The sequence below is a fragment of the Nomia melanderi genome, chromosome 4, assembly GCF_051020985.1.
Source record: "Nomia melanderi isolate GNS246 chromosome 4, iyNomMela1, whole genome shotgun sequence".
Taxonomy (NCBI): domain Eukaryota; kingdom Metazoa; phylum Arthropoda; class Insecta; order Hymenoptera; family Halictidae; genus Nomia; species Nomia melanderi.
Genome location: NC_135002.1, coordinates 2,775,657 through 2,796,301, shown reverse-complemented (window position 1 = coordinate 2,796,301; position 20,645 = coordinate 2,775,657). Strand labels below are relative to the sequence as shown.

The window sequence follows — 20,645 nt, the reverse complement described above, 5'->3', positions numbered from 1 at the left end:
CAATATATCACAAATACGATTTCTTTCTGTTTTTCATGCGACGTTAGTGCCCAGTCATTTAACGTAAATTTCATTACGGTCTCACCGCGGCAAAATAATAATCAAATGGAGCGGTTCGAAGGTTGAAAACGAGGCACGCGAGTGTCACGCTCGTTAATACGAGCCGGCACGCTTCGACGAGCTTGAAATGATTTTACAAGCGGGCAGATCCTCGTTGCGCGCGGGGAAGATTCAATTTACGCGGCGGCCGGCCGCGTTTCGGATTTATTAATGATTCACCTGACGCGTTCCGGTTTGCCAATCAATGGAGCGAGGAGAATTTTTAAATTGAGAAGCTTTTCGCGTCGCTGGAATCTCCTCGGAGCTGCGTTAATGAAGATTTGTAGTACAATAGGCTCCGTAAAATATTTACTTGCACCTCGAAATTACTTAAGAAACGCGAGATTTTAATTTCATGCCTCGTAACATCGTGATGACGGCGAAGACTTCGAAAATTAAATATAGGAAACTCGAATAGTATTAATCTGGCGAGTTTGAATTTGATAGAAGGTTGAAATAGAAATAAACTAAAAGTTGAACAACTTTTGAATCTGATACGAGTTTGAAGAAACGTTACAACAATCGGATATTAATTACTTTGTCACACCTTCGTCTTAATTAATACGAATCAGTCCATGTTTCTCTATTCCATGAGAACTAGCTACTGCTAACCTACTGAGCCATCAAATATCTAACTACTAGAATCTATAAACTACCCTAAAATTATTCGATTTTCCACACATCCAAATTTTGCACAAAGGAAAATAAAAGATCGAAGAAATGTTACATTTCTAATTTTCGCTATGAATACTATAAAAATTACTTGCTGATACATTACAAAACAACCTAGAATGCCAAGGATTAACCCTTCGAACTCGAGGGGTGACTGTCAGTCGCCATTTCACTTGATATAACAAAATTACAAAGTGTTCTGTATAATATTAAGTTTTCTATGATGCATGAATATATGAAATATTTACATAAAACAACATTGTTACTTAATTCACGCAATAAAGGCTAACCAACCCTTAATCACGTGCCAAGGGTTAACTAATATCCGAACTGAATAATTCTCTTCAAGAAACTGAAACGATACCAACTAGCAAAATTCCAATTTAAGGCACTCCGAGGCTTCAGCATCGAATATTTCGAAAAACCAATCGAACCGAACGACCGGAATTAAACAGAGCCGAAGGGGGTTAATTAATATAAGAAACGAGCGTTCGAGTGGCCGCGATCCGAGGAACTCCGTTCGATATCGGTCCCGATCGGACCAATTTATTCTCGTTTCCTTCGACATACCGCGGAAGTCCCGCAGACAAATCTACGATAGGCGGCGAGCCTTTGAGACATTTGTCCGTCGGTGTTCTCTCACGTGAGCGCCGAACGGGAGAGGTGCCGGCCGATATACGAAGCTCGCTCGCCGAACTTGTGACTACCGGTCGCCGCTCTAATTGGCACGATTTATGTCCAGCGTGGCTCGTGCATCTCTCGCCTCGCTCCCTCTCTCTTTCTCTCTTTCTCTTTGCACGTCCCCTCGCCACCCCCTCGCTCTCTTTTTTCATCCTCTTCACGGCTGTTTCACGAAATTTTTGCCCCTTCCGATCCGAATCGAATTCTTTCGGACTTCGGGGTACCATTTCAGTATCTATCGTGATTTCGATGAACGAGGGCTAAAGGCAGTTAACCCTTTACTTGCTCTAATGATCTCAGTTTTCACTTTCTTTGTTCTAGAGTCTGAGTTGAAACCTCGTTTAGAAGGAAGAAGTTTTATCATGTGGAAAATTCGTGTGAAAATTGAGTGTTTGGAGATTAGTTTTAGCATCTTGCTTTGGAGTTTGTTGATATGTATAATATTGTAATATTGCAAAGGAAACTTAGTGTCTGTTATTATTTTAAGAAATGAACGAGGGCTGCGATCAGTTAACCCTTTACTTGTTCTAATGATGTCAGTTTTCACTATCTTTATTCTAGGCTTTAAGTTGAAACCTTTAGAAGCGAGAAGTTTCATCATGTGGAAAATTCGTGTGAAAACTGAAAGTTTGAAGATTAGTTCTAGTATGTTGCTTTGGAGTTTGTTGTTATGTGTATTAACTATTTTGTCAGGCGACTTTATTCTAGGGTCTGAGTTGAAACCTCCTTTAGAAGCGAAAAGTTTTGTCACGTGGAAAATTCGTGTGAAAACTGAAAGTTTGGAGATTAGTTCTAGTATGTTGCTTTGGAGTTTGTTGATATGTGTATTAACTATTTTGTCAGGCGACTAACATTTTAAAAGAAACTTATTTCCTTATGTAATATCGATCTATTACGAGTCAACGGAATATCGAAAGTTCCTACGAGGTAACATCAGTTTTCCCTCCGTTCACTAGTCATTCACCTCACAAACTACTAAACTTTATAACACGAAACTATTCGACGTAAGCTCCTCCAATTGTCGAGAACCGACATCGCATTCCTACGACAATATTCGAACGGAAACGGCAATCGAATGCACCAAACAGCCAGCCACAAATGAAATTCAATTGCCATGTAGCCGCGTCCGAACTCCGACGACTCAACTGCAGGGAACGCGCAAGTTCCACAGGAATCCAGCTCCATCCGGCGCGGAAAATTTCCGCGTAATTGGAGTCGAGTGAAAATTTCGCTCGGAATTAATTGAAGGTAATTTACGTTCGAATTAGCCGATCGTCTCGAACGGTGGGGTGGAATTAGAGGGGAAGGGAACAAGAAAGTCGGCGGAGACGCCTGCAGTGAAATCATAAGGCTGCGCGAGCAAGCTCGTTAGGCTAGGTCGCGCGTTGCATTTGCGATCGCGACGAGGGTCCCGCGACCGTTAAGAAAACCGGCGGAAAGGGAAGCGGGCGCAGGTGCGCTCGGATAGGCGAAGCAAGGTGGCCACGAAACCGGGAGACCAGTTCGAATCGGCGTGCAAAGCGACCGCAAATCATCCCGGCCGCCTATCCCCTCGGGAACGAACGCTTCACTCCCTTTAACTCTGGAACTACCGTACCAGTTAACTGGTTAAGGAACAAAGGTATTTTACAGAAATATTGCATATGCCGATGCATTGTACAGAATTGAATATTATATCACGCTTTGTAATTTTGTTATGTCAAATCAAGCGGTGACTGAGAGTCACCTTTCGAGTGCAACGGGCTAACCCTTTGCGAACGAACGTCGACGCTTTGTGGGGTTGAACTTTTATGTTTGTAATGATAATTTGTAATTCGGTGGAATTTGCTGAGGGTTTTGTGTACTTTACATATTGATCCCTTAGAGTCACCCAAACATTCTCAAAGCTCCAGTAGAATGAAATATCGAAATCGCAAATGAAAACTAACAAATGCATCGTATCAAATCGCAGAAAATCACAAGCTCCAACAAAACACCCAAGAGTGTACCATTGATGACGTGTATACATCGAATATTCGAAATGATTTTGAAAATAAATAGCTTTACTTGAGTACTGTGATGAATGTCTGAAGAAACTGAGAATAATCTATTGTTACGATTTTTATGGGAATTGCATGTTAATCGTATTAAATGCTCGGTAGTTCTAGTGTTAAAATTGAATATTGTTAGTATTAATTTTTGCTTTCTACTTTTGCTGCGATTAATCCTTTGCGAAGATTGTTCGAAGCGTAGGAAACCTGCAGATGCGAAATTAGACACTAAATGCTTAAATAATAAAGAACAAGGAAACTACCGATTTCTTGTTTCATTAATTCACTTGTTAGCTTAGATGCTCTATCATCCATAGTTAGTAAAATACAACTACCTCCCTAGCACAACTCACAAATCCACCGAATCATCAGGAGCAGTAAAATCAACAATCCTCTCCAATCGCAAGAAAAACCAATCCTCCTGAAAGCCGCACCACCCCCAATTGAAGCTCCCGAAAGCTCGGCCCCCAACTCTCAAAGACCACGGCGGCGGTCTCCGCGGCGTAAACAATTTCTTGCGCCGCCGAAAGCGGCGGGCCCCCGACACGGTCCGATTTTCTCACGCTCGTCCGTCCGCGCGCGACTCGCCGAAAATTTCCAGGCTATGCGCGTCCAATTAGCAGGAATCCGTTTGCGTACGCGAGGACGTATCAAGGAGCCGTCTAATTAACGTTTTCCAGGAGAGTCGCCGATCAAACCGACCCGACCGGCGGAAGAAAGGAGCGGCAAGAAACGGGCCGGGAAGAAAGAGGAGCAGGGGCCTTTCTCGCGGCGGGAAAAAAGAGGCCCGAGCGGGACGCGAAAATGAGGCCGCTCGCGATCGGGCCGCGGGGAGCCGGAGGATTCATTAGCGAATACCATCGGCGGATTCGAGAATCCGTAGACCGAGTCGGCCCGTTCCGTTCCGTTCCGTTCCGTTCCGTTCCGTTCGGGTCCTTTTTAATTGGCCAGATTAGTCCCGAAATCGCGTACCCTCCTCACCTCCCGTTCGGTTCAGCCCCTCGGTGCTCCTTCTTTTTTCGCCCCCTCTTCGCTCCTGGATATCCGTGGCTTGTCGCCGCGTCCGTCCTTTCGGCACCGCCGACACGGAATATCGGCCTCGTTAAAATACCTGCGGCCACGACGAAATCGAAATTTCGGGGTTACCGAGGGTGGGCAGCGAGGGCCGGCCAACAGGGAGGAGGGGGAGGCTCGAAACGTCAGCGTACCTTTCGACGGGAGCTTTCCGTCTTCGTCGCGGCGCTAAATAACCGGGACGGATCGCTACAACGGGCATCCCTGTTTCGAGAGACGGATTCCACGAGTGACTCTGAGGAAACTGCCGACGAGGTTAGCGGGGAAATTGGTGTAGTTTTGATGCTTTCACCTGGAGTGTTGCGTTCATTTCTGGATTTTGGGAGAGCCGTCCACTGGGAATTCTTTCCCGACGTTTTTCCGTTTCACGCTGATACTGTATCAGTGCGCCAGGTCATTCAAGGTCAAACTTGCAGGGAAATGGAGGAAAGGTGTGATATTTTTGGTAGGGTTTGTTAGTAATGGTAATGGTATTATCGGTAATGGTATTTTACCGATTCGTGGGAGGAAATGTTTGAGACGGGACAAGTAGAGAGGTAGTACTGTAGTCCGATTTGTGGTTCTCGGGTTGGAGTGCGAAGTTTGAAGGTCCTGAGGTCACTGGTGAATTGAGTTTTGGGACAATTATTGAGGTATTACTGTGCAACGTGATTTCCTATTAATTTCTATATATATATTATATAGAATTATAGAAATTAGTATATATAGAATTATAGAGGTATTACTGTCAAACGTGATTCCCTATTAATTTCTATATAATATATATAGAATTATAGAGATATTACTGTCAAACGTGATTCCCTATTAATTTCTATACAATATATATAGAATTATAGAGGTATTACTGTCAAACGTGATTTCCTATTAACTTCTATATAATATACATAGAATTATAGAGATATTACTATTAATTTCTATATAATATATATATATAGAAATTAATAGGAAATCACGACGGACAGTAATACCTCTATAATTGTCCCCAAAACTCAGTTCACTCATATATACATTCTCAGCTCCTAGATTCTTAACAATTGAGTAAAGATTCTCCGAACGCCATCCCGATTCTTCCAGCGATTGCACGCTCCGCGACAACTAAAGAAGCATTACCGTACTCCAAGGAGCAATATATACATAGAGAGACAGAGGGAGAGAGAGAGAGAGAGAATATATATTCTCAGCTCCTAGATTCTTAACAATTGAGCAAAGATTCTCCGAACGCCGTCCCGATTCTTCCAGCGATTGCACGGTCCGCGACAACTAAAGAGGCATTACCGTACTCCAAGGAGCAATTCCCGTTACTCTATATAAATCCTATCTCGATCCCCTAGCTCGCAGATATCGAACGGAAGTACTCTTGGAACGGTATCTTCCGAATTCCCCATCGCCGCTCCTCGTCGCGTCGACCGGCGACAACGGGAGAGGCATTACCGCACTCTCCCTGGGAGCAATTCCGTCGGGATCCCCGGTTGGTTTTCCAATTACGAGCGGGCGGGACGTTAAAGAGGAGACTCCGCAGGCGGTATTTCGAGCCGGGGGGACAGACTGAAGCCTGCCGAGGTGGAACGACGCGATTTCAAAGGGATCGCGACGCGCGTCTCGGCCCTGTCTATCGATATCGCGATCGACCGGCCGGATGAAACTATCGGCCGGATCGCGGGCACGTACCGGCACTTCATTCGTCGCATGGACGGGGCAGATCGTTCGCGATCAGAAATGGAAGAAAACCGGGAGCCTCCTGCGCGCCGCGGCGCGGCGGCTCGATCCTTCGTTCGGCGGACACGGCCGATCGATATCGATCGGCCGCGGGACGCATGAATGCCGGACGTCGTTACCACTCGGCCGGAATTGAGACGTGAGCTTTTACGAGCCCCGCCGTCCGGCTTAACTTCTGCGCCCGCGATGAAATTCGCCGCGAAACGAGCCGAGCGGAGCGGAAGTTTTCTGGAGGTTTCATCGGCGCGATGAGCTTTTTATCGTTGTTGTCGTGAGTGTATCGCGTTCGTTTGGAAAGGAATTGGGTGCAGTTGGCTGATTTTCTGAGACGATATGATTTGGTTGATGGAATGCTGGTTGGGAGAGAATGGAACTGTGATAGATGTAGAATTGATGGATTAACCCTTTCCTTCTTAGTGAAAAGTTTGGATGTGTGGAAAATCTAATAATTGTAGGGTAGTTTCTTTAAGATTCATTACAATATCTAATATTATTCCTGCAATATTGGAGCCTACAGAGTTCAAAGGGTTAATATACAAATTAAAGTACGACTTAACTGACATCTTGATCAACGCACTTCTATAGTTTCTATGAGAGAATGTTTGAAAATCAGTTCAACTGCTCGGCAGTTCTAGCGTTAACCCTTTGCGGTCCGAAGTGCTGTTGGTTTCTCACTTTGAGGTTATTTGTTCAAGAATATTTGGGAGTCATTGAAATGTTACCTTGAAATGGTACAATTCTGATACTATAAATGAATATAGAAAAATTGTTAAAATCAGCAGACGTTGCCATAAAATCTGAGTCTGACTCGACATAGGACTGCTAAGGGTCAAACAGAATGATTACAGTAGAACTAGTAGAATAACTGGACTAGAACAGTGAAGGGATGATGTAAGAATGACTAGAAATAAAATTATATATCGCGATACGAGGTACAATATAATACGCCAACTTCGACGAGCAAACACGTAAAGCTACTTCCCATCACTGCTCGGATGTTAAAAGAAATCGCCAGCTCGGCAACAATAAAACTCCAATAACTCCGATTCTATCGATCACAATGCGTTCCCGAGATCCCCTCGGGGCCCAATCGCACGAACCACCGCGATCCAATTATTCCATCAGCGCGCACAAAGGCGCTGCGAGTTTCCACTATTCTCGAAATCGTTAAGCTTTCGATTACTCCGGCCAGCGGCCGGATGCTTCCGTGCCTCCGTTCGCTCCCACCATCGGTGGAAATAAGACAAACAAACGTGTCGTCGAAATCCCACGGATCGAACGGGAGAAAAAAGGGTAGGAGAGAGCAAGGGAGAGAGTGAGAGAGAAAGAGAGAGAGGGAATTCGAGGGAAGCTCGCGTTCGAGGATCTCTTTGATTCCATTATTGCTCGCCTAATTGGATTCCTCGCCGCGATCGCGGCCCTGTACATCTATAAACCCGCGGCTGGTGAAACCAATTTGGGCATTCCTACGTATACGTGCGCGCGGCCCCGACCGATCCGGTGATCTATAGATCGTGGACGCGCATACCGGCCGCGCCGGCTCGAAAATCCGCGGCGCACCGGGCCCACGGGTCGAAGGAACGCGCGCGCGCGCTCGCTCGCCCTTTTAATTGGAACGGGATACCCGTTGGAACCGATTGTATAATTTCGTAGTAATTCATTCGACGATCAGCCCACGATACGAGAAACAAAGATTAACATAGGGTATAATGGACGACGCTTGAATTAACCCCTTTCCCTCGCGTTTCCTGGGGAATCGGTAATGAAGTTATGAAACTAACGGACGCAGCCATTTCCTTTTTCTCCCGAGACGAAATGGAGAATTTATCTCTCTCTTGCGAATGTTTGATCTTCGTAGTGGATACCGGGTTGTTACGAAGCTGGAATTATTTTCTTTTGGACCTTACATGTGGATAATTGTGAGAGAGATCGTGAGGTGATCGTTCCGTCACGGATTGAGTGTTTTTTTAATGTCTTTATGGGTTTTGGAGATGTTTGAGGGATGAAATGAGAAGTGCAATGAAATTTGAATCTTGTTGTCTTTTGCATTTCATTGATTGGGATGATTGATGACAGACTCTGCTTTCGAAGTTTCGAGATGTAGCTGTAGGAACGTCGATTTTTAACCTTCACGGGATGTTTAAACAATCGCTACTCTAACGTTTTTTGATTCCCGTTGAGTTCACGTTAAAATTGATTGCCGCTGGAAGCTTCCCAAGCGACAGATTTATCGTCGCGATGGGAACGAGCCGCGTTGAGTTCTAATTCCGTGCGGAGAAAAACTTGGGAGTTTCCTCGAGGAGGATTCGAAGCATGGGAAGATTCGAGAGGGGATCGAGCGATCTTTAAATATCCAAACACGCCCCTCCCGACGAGATCAACAGGTTTCCAGCTCGTTTTCTCTGAAAACTTCCGGATCGACGAAGAAACTCCGGCGAGAGCACCCGCCATTTTTACGGGCGAACGAGCGGGAAATTCAAACTGTGCTGCCAGCTTTAAAAAGAAAGTGACCAAAAATTCTGATACAATGTTCTCACAAAATAAAGAACACTAGAACTACTACAGTCAAAATGACTCGATTTGTTTGTTTCGCAATTAATACCTTAAAAGCGAATATCTGAAATGATTTTGGAAATAGTTTCACAGTACTATGATGAATATCCAAAGAAACTAAAAATAATCTATTGTTACAATTTTTATAGAGATTACATATCGATCGTATTAAATGCTAGTTCTAGTGTTGACAGTTTAAAGCTTCAAAGAGTTAAATAACATAAAGAAAGAACGAAATTTAATTAAAATGTCCGATTCTTTTCAGAGGACCTTGTAACCTACAGATGCGCAGAGATCCGCAATCTACCGATCAATGTCGAACGAAACACTTTGAACGACTGAATTATACGAGAAAAGAAACGAACTGGATCGAAATTCCAGCGAGCAGCTCGTGGCTGCTCGTTCGTTAAGCGTCCGTAACAAGGAAATGATAGAAACAGAGATATATTGCCCATGCAGAATCGAGTTTCCTGCGGTCGTGCGTGCACGTGGGTGGCAATCAGCCTGTGCAGGCCCATTGTGACCAGACCTGTTGCGTTCGTCGTTAATTAAGACCCATCTCCGCGAGATCCGCCAGAACCAGTCGTTGTCTCTCCTCGTCGCGCTCGATCGGCTCCCGATACATCGAAAAATCCCCCGAGTTCCCGTCGCGCGCTCGGCTCCTCCGCCATTAATCGCAATCAAATCTCTAACCTGTCGATTTCTATCAACTAATTGCTAGGAGCAAACAAACAAGACTTCCACCCTTCAAACTTCTCCTGATTCATTACCCATAATGGAACTCCTCGACTTTCTCGGCATATAAATCGCGTCCATTTCTCTTAATTATTCCAATTACAGAATATTAATCGTCGAAACGTTGGCCGTTTCTTAACCTTAACATGATCGACCCTTTTATGGAAACTTTGGCGTGAAAACAAAATTCTCCTGTCATAAGATTTCCGAAATTTCTCGCTTCATTAATATCTCCAACCCAAAACCTAATCGATTCATTCATCTTTATACATTCCAACCATTCTACAAACAAAACCTCAACTACCCCAAACCCAATCATCCTCGCAAATAATAATTACTCAATAATACAATTCATTATAAAAATCAGATTACATTTCTCCAGATTCGAAGTACTCATCACATTTTTCACCCTTGATTAACGCTAGAACTACTGTACCAGTCAAAATGACTGGTGATTGTTTTGTTTCACAATTATTGACATCTAAGCATTGAACATTCGAAAAGATCTTGAAAGTAAATAGCTTTGACTTGAATACTATAAAGAATGTCTGAAGAAACCGAAAATAATCTATCGTTAGAATTTTTATGGGGATTACATATCAGTCGTATTGAATCCTCGGTAGTTCTAGTGTTAACGTCTCCAACTCGAAAGCTAAACGAAGCGAAAGCATCTTTCTCATCGAAAAAATGATCGAACGAGCATTTTCGAATAGCTAATTCCAACTTGTCCAATCGTTCCAGCGTTCGAACAAGTTGAAACTCGAAACGGTACGACGATGACAGCCGGATAAGGAGCAAGGATAGCCGGTGCCGATCGGCGCGAGGACATTGTTCCTCGGCGCGGAACGCCGGCCAACGGGCCGCGTGGCGAGCGAGCAGGAAGCGGCGCGCGCCACGGGGAGAGAAACCGTAAACGGGATTTTTTCAGCTATTAATAAGGGCCGCGATAGGAGGCGGCGATAATAGAAAATCACCGCGAGTTACGATCGCCATGCCAGCTTTCAGTGCACCGTTATGAGCGCGGCCCGGCGTAAATAACGAACGGCACGGACTGAAAATAGCTCCGAGTGACGCGCAATAGAAGCAACAGGAGTCTATTGCCACGGGTCATTAATCACGGAACGCTCCGGGTAATAGCCTGTCCGGTGATTGACGAATACGCGCGAGGAGATTGCGCAACGCGTGTCTTTTACAACGCGGACGCGCGGTTCGAATCGTCTCGGCGTTCGATGCTCGATTTCTGGGAAAGTCGAGCGAGAGAATCTTGCAGCGATGCACTTTGATTTTGAAGGCGGAGGAAATTTTCGATTTAACGCATCGCGTGCCGGCTAATTTTCGGGAAACTGGATTCTGATGGCAATTTTCACTGAGGTAGACTTATATCACTGTGCATAGAGAAACTCGGATATACTGTTGTGTAATGTATTTTAAATAGATAATCGATTTGAATGAAATTTTATGTTTTCTTCGATGCTGTGGTAGCGAACGTTGCATAACTAAGTGTCTAGATTGTGGAGACTGGAGCGATAGTAGGTAATTGGGGTACATGTCAGTGTGACAGCATCAATAAAAATCGGCGTAGACATTTACAAAATAATATTTCTAAAATCCAATGTGCGTCAATTTCACGCGTTCCGTGAACCTAGTGTTAACTGTATCGTGTCGCCACTGTTGCGGACAGTGGGCGTGGCTCGTCGCAGCCAATGAGGGAGAGAGAAAGCTCCTAGTGATTCTATAACTGTCTCGATCGGCTCCGGGGGACTATAAGAGGTGATCTATCGATTTTCGATGAGAAATTACAGAAAGTACAAAATGGACTCCTCGTGAAATATAACTTACGATCCAGTTTACTGGTGTTTAATGTTGAATGCCATGGGGTCACCGGTGACCCCCAACCAAATGGAATTACTATAGTCCACTCAATTAAACCATGATTATTCGCAAACATTCCTGTATTATAAATAATTCTACCTAATGTGGTTCTAGATGAACCTGCAACAATAATGCAATTCAATCAAATGATTCAATATATTTCCTCCATTTCAAGTATCTTGTACCATGAAATTATGCGGCGTTCAACGTGTTAACAAAAGTATCGATTTCTCCGCGACTCAATATTCTCTCTTCCTGTCTCGCGTACAATTTCCAACGAAAAAACCACCGACTTTCTAATGACAACTGCACTACCACTTCGAAACGCGGAAACAGCCTCACAAATTCCCCCGAATCGACTGCAGATCTGCTAAGGAGATGATCCTGAGATCAACGCGATAAGGATCCCAAACAAGGATCATTCCCAACCCTATCATCGAAAATCGAACCCGTTCCAACGTCTCGTCCGCCGGTCCGCGTGGTCCGGCGATGACGAGGAACAGAAGCAAGAAGATGAAGAAAAAAAGTGGAGCATCGGATAGTCGTGAATCGAGTCGCGGTCGAGGAAAGGAGAAAGAAACCGGGGCGAAGGGGGAGGGAGGGGTCAGCGGCGACGTCCCTGAATGAGAAAGCGGTTCGATGCACTTGCCACTCCTTTCCTCCGTCCCGCTCCGCCCCTCGGCGGACCCGTTGTTCCGCGGACGTGTTGCAACACGAAAGGAACGAGCGTACGGGAGGCAGGATAATGCCAGGACCGTGTATACGGTGCGCGCGGACGGAACAACCTGGACAAGAACGACTGGGAAACGCTGCGTACCCACAGGAACAGGGAGGAGGATGGGGAGGAGGAGGAGGAGGAGGAAGATGAGATCGTTGTTCGGTGATTCGAAAGCCCTCCCAGGTGACGGGCTTTTTGCCAGCCCCATTCGTTCCTCTGCGGACAGTTGATTCGCGATGGGACGCCGGGCGACGCTGCAGGATTGGGGATGATAACGATGGATACTTCGGCTCGCGGTAATTACGGTAATGAGGGCGATGATAATTTTGACTGTGGTTCCGGAATTTGAGGAACTGGTGGTGGAAGCTGAAGGTTGACGGGGTTTTGGTAGGTGATTTTTAGGGGAAGGTTATTTCATTTTAGGAGAATTGAATTTGAAGTTAATATTTGAGGGGACGTCGGGGGATGATAACGATGAATACTTCGGCTCGCGGTAATTACGGTAATGAGGGCGATGATAATTTTGACTGTGGTTCCGGAATTTGAGGAACTGGTGGTGGAAGCTGAAGGTTGACGGGGTTTTGGTAGGTGATTTTTAGGGGAAGGTTATTTCATTTTAGGAGAATTGAATTTGAAGTTAATATTTGAGGGGACGTCGGGGGATGATAACGATGAATACTTCGGCTCGCGGTAATTACGGTAATGAGGGCGATGATAATTTTGACTGTGGTTTCGGAATTTGAGGAATTGGTGGTGGAAGCTGAAGGTTGAGAACTGGGTTTTGGTAGGTGATTTTTGGAGAACGGTCGAGTAGAAGGTTATTCAATTTTAGGAGAGTTGGATTTGAAGTTAATATTTGAGTTTTGAAGGTTGAATGAGGAAATGAACTGAGGGAAGGTTAAGTAATTTGATATTCTTTTTATTTTTTTGACGTGTGATTAGTGGTGTGATTTTGGAGGCTAGCGCGGAATAAATGGGTTAATGTCAGAACATTGATCCTTGACGTGATTGGAGCTCTGTACCACTGGAACACTAACCTTTGAGACTAAAATATTTCGATAGTAGCAACACGTTCCTATTTTATCTGTCAAATGATCTAATAATCGTGCCGGTACCTTCCCTGCCCTGCAGCTCGCGCGAATTCCAGCTAAATTGTCTTCGAAGACCACTATCTCCGGGTTCTAAATAAGCGCACTTAGGGCAACGAGCTGTAACAAGAGCAAAGTATCGTGAAATCGCGTACCGGTCATCGACATTCCATCGGAGACCGTTCTTGTTACGGCCACGTGGTTTCCGTTTAAACTGTCAGCAACGGGCGAAGTAGCCCGGGGAACGTCCGGCGAGTCATCCTCGAGGATGTCGATTAATCGTTTTCCTCGATCCGTGATTACCTGCCTGTTAATGATTCGACACGCCGCTCGTTCTCTTCTATTTAACCGATCGGATGAAATTGTTGCGGTAAGAAGTTGCAAGGTTGCTTTGCTTAATCATGATCCCTCAGTCATTCTCGCGGCGGGGCGGGACCGCGCTGCCTTTAGGGCGGAATTCGGACGAAGATGTTTCAAATTTTAAGCTCTGCGTGATTTTATATCATTAAGCTTTGATAATCATAGAGATATTAAGCACTTCAGGTTGTTTTGTAATCTACCAGCAACTGCAACTAATTTTTATAGTATTCTTTTATTTTCTTTTATTTTCCTTAGTATAAAATTTGGTTGTGTGGAAAATCGAATAATTTTAGGGTAGTTTCAAGATTCATAAGAATACAGAGTTCAAAGGGTTAACACTAGAACTACCATACCAGTCGAAGTGATCGGTTTCGATTTATTTCGCGATTATTGATATCTTGAAAGCACTCAATACTCGAAATGATCTTGAAACTAAATACTTTCATTCGAATGCTATAATGAATCTCCGGAGAGACTGATAATAATCTATTGCTACAATTTTAATTTTAAAACATTAGTAATAACCTAATTCTAAATCCCTAATTCCAAGATCTAAATGCTCGAACATCAATTCTTCTAGGAACAATAGAATAAACCTAGTGTTAAAGGGACGATCCCATTATCAACGCAAAAACAATCGCGCATCATCGAACCGGTCGACCAATAATCGCGTTCGTCCGCGAGTTTAACAACAACGTAATCGTCCAGTGCCTCGGACCGTCTCGCGGCCCGGTTCCATTAATTATCCGAGATTTATAAAACGATTCGCCTCGAGTGAGCGATAAGAGACGCTGCGCCGGGCCGAGTCGAGTCGAGTCGAGTCGAGTCGAGCCGCTCCACTTAAGGGTTAACGACGCGGCGATCGGAATTGTTGATCGCGACGTCGCGTTATTATCAATAAGTTCGTCTCGAGGGGCAATTCGCCGGGCCGGGTCGGGCCCCGGGCCCCGGGCCGGCGTTTATGCCGCCCGCCGGGCCCGTCGCCCTCTCATAAATCATTATTTATGTCGCGCACAGTGGCCAGCTCTGTTTGTCCTCGGTTCTTGCTGCAATCCCGGTTCCCTCTCGATCGGACACGCTCGGCTCCCGATTAAAATCGTCGATCCAGTTTCTTTCCGACCCCGACTTAATGCCCGCCCGTTGAGTTATCACTGGATGTTTACAAGTTTATTGTGTCGTATTTGGATCGATCGAAAAGGTTTCTTGTCCGATTTACTGGCGGGACGCGATCGTGAAATCGGCCGTGCGGAGGGCGGAATTAGTTCTTTCGTTATTAAGAAGAGAATTGCATGAAGGTCTGTTGCTTGAGAATGCTTTGGTTAGGAGCAAATCTTCTGGAGACATTTCGAAAATTAATTTTTTTAAAATTAGTCAGCTTCTCTAACACGTTCACGGCGTGTACCACCGGTGGCTCACAGTAAGATATCACGTTAGACAATGTGTACCATTGATGGCTCATTAGACGGTGTGTAGCATCAAATATTTAGCTCGTCAAATGGCTTGGTAATTAGAAAACATTGCCATATACTTGAGAATTAATTTACTTAGTGATCATTTGAATATTTTTATCAATTTCGAGAACTTCGTCGCTAAATGGGAAAGAGTGGAAATTACGGTGAACGTGCTAATCTTCGCGTCGTCGACCCTTTGCAATCGAGAGGTGACTCTAATTTAATTAGAACTTTATATGATGCGTTGATCTAAAATATTGAATTAGAATAGTTCAAGTTTAAAGAATATCGTCTTCTCATCAGAGAATGTTAAAGTGTTTCTAGAAATCTTCCGAATGCGAAGGGTTAATTATTCACTGTAGATAGTTAACTATTTACTTTCGTTACTAAGCTCGTGTAATGTTTTACCATCGACAATTTATAAGAAATACAACAAAACTTTCCATTCTACTTGAGGTGGAAATTTCATTTGAAGATAATACATTGACAATAGCAACATAGTTTGATCCGTGGGTAACGAACATTGATTCTCGTTAAATCAGAAATCTCCATCACGAGTCTCACTCGTCATCGTACGGCGTGATCATCGCAGTGACGTGATTCTTGTAAATTCGATAGACGAGTAAACCGTGAAGCAATGATTTAAGCAAATAGCTTCGTCCCGCGATGGCCGCGTCGAATTGCCCGAGGCATCGGTCAACGATCATACGAAACGGACGAATGTTTCACGGAGTTTAAAGCTGCCCGCGGCCGAGCGAGGGGTTTAAGAAGATTGCCGTAGCACACTCACCCAGCCACAGGCGTCATCTTCAGCGCCAGTGCCCTGCTGATGCAGAATCCCGCTCCGCCGGTCGCGAACCAGAATTTCACCTTTTGCTGGAACAGAAAAAACCGAGCGCGGTTCGTTAAGCGGCCGGAACATGGGGGCTACCGGTCAAGAGCAGTGATCGATCGATTGTCCATCGGACGGCTGATCGATCGGACCGCTACCGATTACGTCCGTCGATCACTTTGCTCCCTGATTGGGACCGATCGTTCCTTCGATTCTTTCTCTCTCCCTTTGCACGCGAGAATTTTGTTTCAACTGTACGCCAACTTTCAATTAAAAAGGGTGAAAGTAGAATTATTCTCGGTGGAATTTGGATCGTTATCGTATTCAAGTTCATTGTTAATTGCTCGTATCTTAGACTTCGATCTACTTATGTCTTCTATTTTCTTCTTCGATCTACTTATCTCTTCTATTCTCTTCGATCCACTTACTCGTATCTTAGACTACTTCCCTATTGTCTACTTCTGTCTAAATCAGCCAGCAATTAATCTCATTCCTCTCAATAGAACGAGACTCTTTCCACTAATTGTCTTCCTGGATCATAGACTTCAATGCAACCCTATCATCCAGATTCCATTGTCAACAATAAACCATCAATCGCGAAACAAAGGTAACTGTCAATGGAATTCCTTCTTACTCCAGCTTCCAAATTCCTAGATCGCACAATTCGATCTATACCTATTATTTTATCTCAACAATAAACCATCCATCAATCGCGAAACAAAAGTAACTGCCAATGGAATTGCTTCTTACTCCAGCTTCCAAATTCCTGGCAGACTTCGATCTAACCCCATTACTACTATCTCAACAATAAGTCAGCCATCAATTAAAACAGAAAGAACCTCAGCGCAATTACCTTTCTTTCAACGCTCAATTCGATTTCCTAATTCCTGGATCTCAGACGTCTGAACCTATTCTATCTCACTCCACCCGAACGATAAACCAGCTATCAATTAAAACACGAGAGAAAGCCTCCCACAAAGCGATTATCTTCCATTCTTTGCCGAACCCGATTTCGAAACTCCCGGATCCGACGATCGTTTATACTCGATTACCGAACGATATCCCGTTTTGGCGGGTCGTTCGCTATCAGGCCGGCGAGAAAGCCGAGAGTTACGAGCGTACCGTTCGATTTCTGACCGATCGGCGTGCCCCCGGGCATTTCCAGCCGGGGCAGCTAGGCGACCTGGACGCGATCCACGCCGCCGATACTATCTCTCGACCGGTCCGCGGCAACGGGGCAGCTCGCGCTCCTTTCTAGGCGTGGCCACACGAGCCGAACACGTGCGTGCACGGAACAATGCGACTGTCGCCGGACCGAAATCTTTTCGATCGCGGACTTGGCCAATCTCTCCGGCTCGCGCGAGCTCTTGCGCAACCGCCGCTCGAACAATGTCCCGTGGCGAACGAGATCGATGCTAATCGCGAGCAACAACGGTTTGGCAGGCTGCAGCTTGGATTTATGCGCGTCTTTTGTTTGATTTTCAAATGCGAGGGATTGGAAGTTTGGGAGGTTGATAGGTGCTTTTGGGGGATGGATGCAGATCTGGAGGAAGCTGACTGTCTTCAGAGGTTGGTAATAATAAGGGTGTTAAGTTTCTTTAATGGTTATTGAAAGTTGTTGCTAATTAACACTGAACTGAAAAGATAAGTGATGTTTCTCTGAGAAATTATTCAAGAAATTTAACAATACGCAAACTGAATTGTAAGTCAATTAAAGTCTCGATAGATCCACCCTTGAAGGTGTTATACTGGAATTTCAGGAAGACAATTTAACTTCTCGGTAGGTTTAGTGTTAAGTTGCTAGATTTAGGGGTTGCTATCAGTTGCTAATAAAGTGAAGCTTATTAACTCTAATCGGAGCACGATGTAACTTTGAGTCACATTTGAACTTTTTAACTAAATTCTTTGATTATTTCATATTACATTTCCAAAAGATTCTTTGGGCTTTTAAAATTTCTATAAACAATAACATTTTAATCATTCCTTCTACTCTAGGCGTCAGATTTAATCATCGTGCTATGATTCCTTATAAAAACACGTGGTACGATTAAGGTCAAGGGTTATCAACTGTCACTGTTAATAAAATTGCTAAATATCTAAGCTTCTCCAAGGGTTATTAATAGTAGATCCTCAGTAAGTTAATTAATCAGAAAATAATGAAAGTATGCCATACATATTTCACTCCTAAATGAAACTCAACGAAAATCAACGATTCAAAGGAAGAATAGAATGATAACAGCTGATAAAGGGCAAAAGACACGTCGCGTGTGTCGCAACGAAAGTTCAAGCTCTCGGGCTTCCCGGCACGACATCTCTCGTATCTGTGGCGGCCTCGCGATATCGGCCTCTCTAATCTGTTCATTAGTCCTAATATATCGAGCGGCTGCCACCCACTCTCCATCAGATATTACTCGCAGTGTCATTCAAGCCTCCGCTTTTACGAGCTCGCTCGTTCCTTACGGGGAGAAACGTAGAAAGAGCTCTCGCTTCCGTCTCCGCTCGATTAACAACTTCCACGCTGGGCGGGGAGTCGCGTTTAATTAATTTAATCAACGCCTCGGCAATCTTTATGCCTCCGATATGAGGATCGTATCGAAGAATTTAACAAATTGCCGTCGTTTCGGCATGAGTAACGGAGTTTTAAACGGGGAAAGTGGGACAGGATGTTATAACTCGGTTTCGCTCGGTCATCGTAATGTCCTTTAAAGTATATGAAAAATATTACTCGGCTCGAAATATTCTGCAAATTGATACGATGATAAATTAAACTATCTTATATTCACTCAGCGGTGTAATTATGTTTTAACCCTTTGCACTCCAGAAGTTTTTCATCGGAGATACTCAAGATTTTTTTATGAAACGCCAATGATATCCTTTGAAACTGACTTAACGAGAAATCGCACGTAAATTAAAGAAAGAGGCTGTTTTATTTTAACATTTTATTAAATGTCAAACTCTGTAATTTTGCTGTGTCAAATCAATTGGCGACTGAGAGGCGCTTACGAAGTGCAAAGGGTTAAAGTAGAAATCGTTGTACTGAATGAAATTCGCAATAACATTCGAGTGAAACTGGTACTAATGGCAGACCGTTAACATTCAATTTTCAGTCATTCAATTCAATTGTCAGTAATCGAAACGTTTAATTTAACGTTTGCAGCAATCAACACGATACTCGTAGTTCTTCAAATTTTTATTTCCAATCGAAAAATCGAAAAATTAGGAATGTTCCAAGCAACAAAAATATTTAACATTCAATTGTCAATAATCGAAACGTTTAATTTAACGTTTGCAGCAATCTAAGTCTAATATTCTTCCAATATTTATTCCTAATCAAAAATCGGAAAATGTTCCAAGCAACGAGAATATTTAACATTCAATTGTCAATAATTGAAACGTATAATTTAACGTTTGCCAGGTTACTATGATACTCATAATTCTTCCAATTTTTATTCCCAGTCGAAAAATCGAAAAATTAGGAATGTTCCAAGCAACAAAAATATTTAACATTCAATTGTCAATAATCGAAACGTTTAATTTAACGTTTGCAGCAATCTAAGTCTAATATTCTTCCAATATTTATTCCTAATCAAAAATCGGAAAATGTTCCAAGCAACGAGAATATTTAACATTCAATTGTCAATAATCGAAACGTATAATTTAACGTTTGCCAGGTTACTATGATACTCATAATTCTTCCAATTTTTATTCCCAGTCGAAAAATCGAAAAATTAGGAATGTTCCAAGCAACGAGAATATTTTCCTCCTAACAGACGCGTTATTTTTGTAGAAAGTCACGAGACTCAACGGTTTTCCCCAAAAGTCGTTGCTGGCTGTCCTAATTGGGAGCCAGACTCCTACCGAACTTCCCTCTATTCCCAATTCAAACGATAAGGAAGCAAAGCGGCCGACCCTTGGCGGAGAGCAGCAATCAGGGAGCCGAAGTTATCTTCGGATCGCTGCCAATCGTCGCTAGGTAATTGGATATAGGATCGTATAATCGTCTCCCCCCCCCCCCACCCGTCGCTCTTCTCTCGCATCAACCCCCTTCGAAGTTAGGGTTCGGAATGTAATTAGTCAGAGGAGCAATCTTCGCGAAGGATCTACCGGGCCGGTCGGTTAACCCGCCGCGATTCCTCGGGGTTACAACAATTGCTGCCGAATGAACGTGAGCGCGGGATAATTAAAAATTACTGCACGAAGTTACCCTCGGGATGATTGTGGAATGAAATTGACGTTTGTTAGGTTCAACTAGTGGTCTTAGGTTTAACCCTTTGCGGACGAAGATTCTTTGAAATGTACAAGACCTTCGATAAAGCTGAATTACATATCAAATCCTTGATTAATATGAGAAAAAGAAACTACGCGATGATCTGTGGCTGTTCGAGAAACTAAATCGTTTGTCTCCAACTTAGTTGGGAGTGTGGAAGGTTGAGATTATTCAGAGTTTGAGGATTCGAGGCTAGACTGTTGATAGTTTGAGAGGATTGAGACATTGTTGAGAAGGTTGAAGGCATTATTGTTAGTAATTTAGTTTAGAGAGATATCGTTAATAGTTTAGAGAGTATTATTTAGGGTATGGAGGCTTGAAACGTTATTGAGAGTTAGAAGGTTCGAGGCGATATTAATAATTTAAGCATCATCGATACAGAGATTCGAAACATCATTGAGAGTTCGAAGATCCGAAACACTAATAGCAAAATCTCAAAATATTAGAAACATCGAAAATAGTAAACTAGACGCGCATAAAACCGACAACCCTAACAC

The 20,645-nt window shown here is 43.8% G+C and overlaps 1 protein-coding gene across 1 annotated transcript in view; it reads right to left on the bottom strand.

Annotated features, from left to right (window-relative positions):
* Window positions 1–20,645, bottom strand: part of fng (Fringe glycosyltransferase) — a 128,097-nt gene that overhangs the window by 16,795 nt on the left and 90,657 nt on the right. The window contains exon 6 of the mRNA XM_076366621.1: window positions 15,840–15,925. Within this exon, the coding sequence (XP_076222736.1) occupies window positions 15,840–15,925 (86 nt within the window). The remainder of the gene's footprint in view (window positions 1–15,839; window positions 15,926–20,645) is intronic.